General features: G+C 38.8%; 2 protein-coding genes across 2 annotated transcripts in view; one reads left to right on the top strand and one right to left on the bottom strand.

Moving 5' to 3' along the window:
• The window catches only part of FDP41_000877 (uncharacterized protein), a gene marked incomplete at both ends in the record, with an annotated part of 879 nt that extends 15 nt beyond the window's left edge, over nucleotides 1-864 (bottom strand). The window contains one exon of the mRNA XM_044712658.1: nucleotides 1-864. This exon is cut by the window's left edge and continues 15 nt beyond it. Coding sequence (XP_044564812.1) covers nucleotides 1-864 — 864 coding nt within the window.
• A 418-nt stretch (nucleotides 865-1,282) lies between these two features.
• Nucleotides 1,283-3,699, top strand: part of FDP41_000876 (uncharacterized protein) — a gene marked incomplete at both ends in the record, with an annotated part of 3,077 nt that continues 660 nt past the window's right edge. Inside the window, one exon of the mRNA XM_044712647.1 lies at nucleotides 1,283-3,699. This exon is cut by the window's right edge and continues 297 nt beyond it. Within this exon, the coding sequence (XP_044564811.1) occupies nucleotides 1,283-3,699 (2,417 nt within the window).

Here is a 3,699-nt window from a genome sequence, read left to right as displayed (position 1 = left end):
TTTATAGGCTCCTCCTTCGTCTTCTGATGAAGATGAATAAATATTTGAAGTGGGCGTATTGATTGTGCTCGTACTTGTTTTTGTTCCAACATTTTTAAGAAAATCATCCATTGTCCTTGTTTTTGATTGTTGATCTTTTTCTGGAGTTGACTGAGAGGTATTTGACAGATTTGATGACTTTTGGAGTAAACTGCTTGAAATTGAAAGATGCCCATCAGAAATAATATTCTTTTTCAAAGCGTGAACATCGTCATGTAAATTGTTGTTGGGATTGACTGCCACATCCGTAGATGTTGTTGAATTTGATTTAGATTGCAAAGTTGTATTAGTATTACTTTGGTGAGATCGATCTGGGTCATGACTATGACGGGGTAACTTCTTCAAAAAGTGAATGATGTCATTATTTGAAAAGCTCTTTAAATGTTTCGCAAGAAATGACATGGACGAAGCGTTTTTCGGATTCGTATCCGAATGATGTTGGTTATCGTTTGGACTCGATGAAGAAATAGTCCGTACAGATTGTGAAGCATCCAATGACGGATTGGGTGTTGTATTGTGAGCGTCCATACTTGTCGATTGTTGTTCTTGTACTAGTGATGATGGTGGTCCTATCATTAGTGTTGATGGTGGTGACGATGATGATGATGAACTAGTTCCAACGATCGGCGCTACTCTAGAGCCAGAACTTATCTGTTGTTGCCCTGAATGATGATCCGAAACATTCATTCCTTCAGAATTGACAATGATGGATGGCGAATGTAACGCGGACACTTGGTTGGTTGTTGATGATAGGAGTTGTGGCTGTACTTGTTGTTGAGGTTGGGATGGAAGGAGAGATTCTTCCTGCTCCCCTTTAGCACTCATTTTTTTTATGATGAAATGAAATTATATCATAAGCCTCGATGATGATGATCTATTCCGGATTAGAAGGAATAATCAACCAAAAGAAGGAGGTGTTGAACAATAATTAGAAGAATCTCCTCGTACTCGCTATCCATTGTTCCCTACTTCTTCGAAAAGAGTCTCAACATGACGAGGGTTCAAACAAAACACTAAAGTTGAAGATGAAGAGAGAGAAATTTTTTTAACGATTTCAACCAAAAAAAATTCTGCAGCTTCACTCTCTCGATTGATCATCACACTCCTTGTTACTGCCCGAATCATTGATTTCTAGCTTTGGAGTGCTTACCGACGATTTGATATCAGATATATCGAACAAGTGTTTGTGTGTAGATTTTTACTACAACAACAAAAACATCATCATTCTTCCACAACAACAAGAATGAAACCCAACAAGATTAACATGTTCGGTGATGATGAAGAGGCAGATGGTGTGTATATTGAAGATGGAGAACCACAACAAACTCCCATCTCCTCATCATCATCAATGATGAATAATGCCGATATTGATGACGAAGATGATAGAGACGGAGATTTCAACCCTTTCAGCAACAACAACAATTCAGCACCCAATTCATCATCCATGCGATTACCTCCAGGAATCAAACTTCCTCCAGGTATTAAACCTTCAGGAGCCATGGGCGCACCTACTTCTCAGCAACAACTTGAAGAGAAAGCAAAGGCTTGGCTTAAATTCAACAAGAGACGATTCAAGAATTTGAGCAGCAAGGCTGCAGGTGGCGGAGGTCTCTCAAAGAATAAGAATGTCAACAAGATTGAACCTCCCGAAGTGCTTCGAGAAATTATCAAGGAACACGGAGACATGTCGAATAGAAAATTCAGACGTGATAAACGAGTGTACTTGGGTGCTTTGAAATACATTCCTCATGCTGTACTTAAACTTTTGGAAAATATGCCAATGCCTTGGGAACAAACTCGTGAAGTTGAAGTACTCTATCATGTGACCGGTGCTATCACATTTGTGAATGAAATTCCTCGTGTTATTGAACCAGTATATTTGGCTCAGTGGGCTACAATGTGGATTTTGATGAGACGAGAAAAGAAGGACAGAAAACACTTTAGAAGAATGAGATTTCCACCATTTGATGACGAAGAGGCTCCAATCGATTATGGTGGAAATATTCTAGGAGTCGAACCTCAAGACGCAATCCGAATGAATTTAGATCCAGACGAGGATGCAGCAGTCATTGATTGGTTCTATCAACATAAACCACTCATGAATGATAATAGATTTGTGAACGGATCTAGCTATAAAACGTGGAGGCTGAATCTTCCAATCATGACTACATTATATAGATTATCCGAACGATTACTCAGTGACATTGTAGATCCTAATTATTTTTATTTATTCGATAAGGAATCATTTGAAACCAGCAAAGCTCTGAATATGGCAATTCCCGGTGGACCAAAATTTGAACCTCTTTTCAGAGATGTTGAAGGAGAGGATGAAGATTGGAATGAATTTAACGACATTCACAAAATTATCATTCGACAAAAAATTAGGACCGAGTATAAGGTTGCATTTCCACATCTCTATAACGATCGTCCTAGAAATGTTGAATTGTCTCATTATCGATATCCTTTGCTTGCATTTAACAAGTCAGAGGATCCTGATGCTGATGCCTTCGAATTCCATCCTTCTCTTAACACCATACCTTCTTACAAAACGCAATTCAACTGGGAACATGACTATTTTGAATATGAGGATATTGGTGGAGAGAGCGATGTTTTCGCTCTTCCAGATGATGTGAATCCTTTACTTGAGGATGAACCTTTATGGACCCCATACACCACACAAGGTATTGATTTGTATTGGGCTCCAAGACCTTTCTGTACACGCTCAGGAAGAATGAGAAGAGCTCAAGATATTCCTCTCGTAAAGAATTGGTACAGAGAACATCCAGAGGGTGAAAATCCTGTCAAAGTTAGAGTAAGCTACCAAAAACTGTTGAAATGTTTTGTTTTGAACGAGTTGCATCATCAACCCTCCAAAGCACAAACAAAACGAAATCTCTTTAGAGCTCTTAAAAACACGAAATTCTTTAAGACGACCAAAATTGACTGGGTAGAGGCAGGTCTGCAAGTTGTACGACAAGGTTTTAACATGCTAAACTTGTTGATTCACAGAAAGAATTTGAACTATCTTCACTTGGACTATAACTTCAATTTGAAACCAATCAAAACTCTAACAACCAAGGAACGAAAGAAATCTAGATTTGGTAATGCATTCCACTTGTGCCGTGAAATTTTAAGATTAACAAAACTAGTTGTGGACTCTCATGTTCAATATAGAATGGGAAATGTGGAAGCTTATCAATTAGCTGATGGTTTACACTACATTTTCACACACGTCGGCCAACTGACAGGAATGTATCGTTACAAATATCGACTCATGAGACAGATTAGAATGTGTAAAGATTTGAAACATTTGATTTATTACAGATTTAACGCTGGAGCTGTAGGAAAAGGTCCTGGTTGTGGATTTTGGGCTCCAGCATGGAGAGTATGGCTATTCTTCTTGCGTGGTATCGTACCATTACTTGAAAGATGGCTTGGAAACTTGCTTGCCAAACAATTCGAAGGTAGACAAAATAAGGGTACTGCCAAATCTGTTACAAAACAACGTGTAGAAAGTCACTTTGACTTGGAATTGAGAGCTGCCGTACTTCACGATATTTTGGATATGATGCCTGAGGGTATCAGAGAAAATAAGGCCAGAGTTGTTTTGCAACACTTGAGCGAGGCTTGGCGTTGTTGGAAGGCAAACATTCCTTGGAA

This window comes from Naegleria fowleri (genome assembly GCF_008403515.1).
Source record: "Naegleria fowleri strain ATCC 30894 chromosome Unknown tig21, whole genome shotgun sequence".
NCBI classification, from domain to species: Eukaryota; Heterolobosea; class Eutetramitea; order Acrasida; family Naegleriidae; genus Naegleria; species Naegleria fowleri.
Note: the sequence above shows the minus strand (reverse complement) of the source record. Positions and strands in the feature narration are given on the sequence as shown.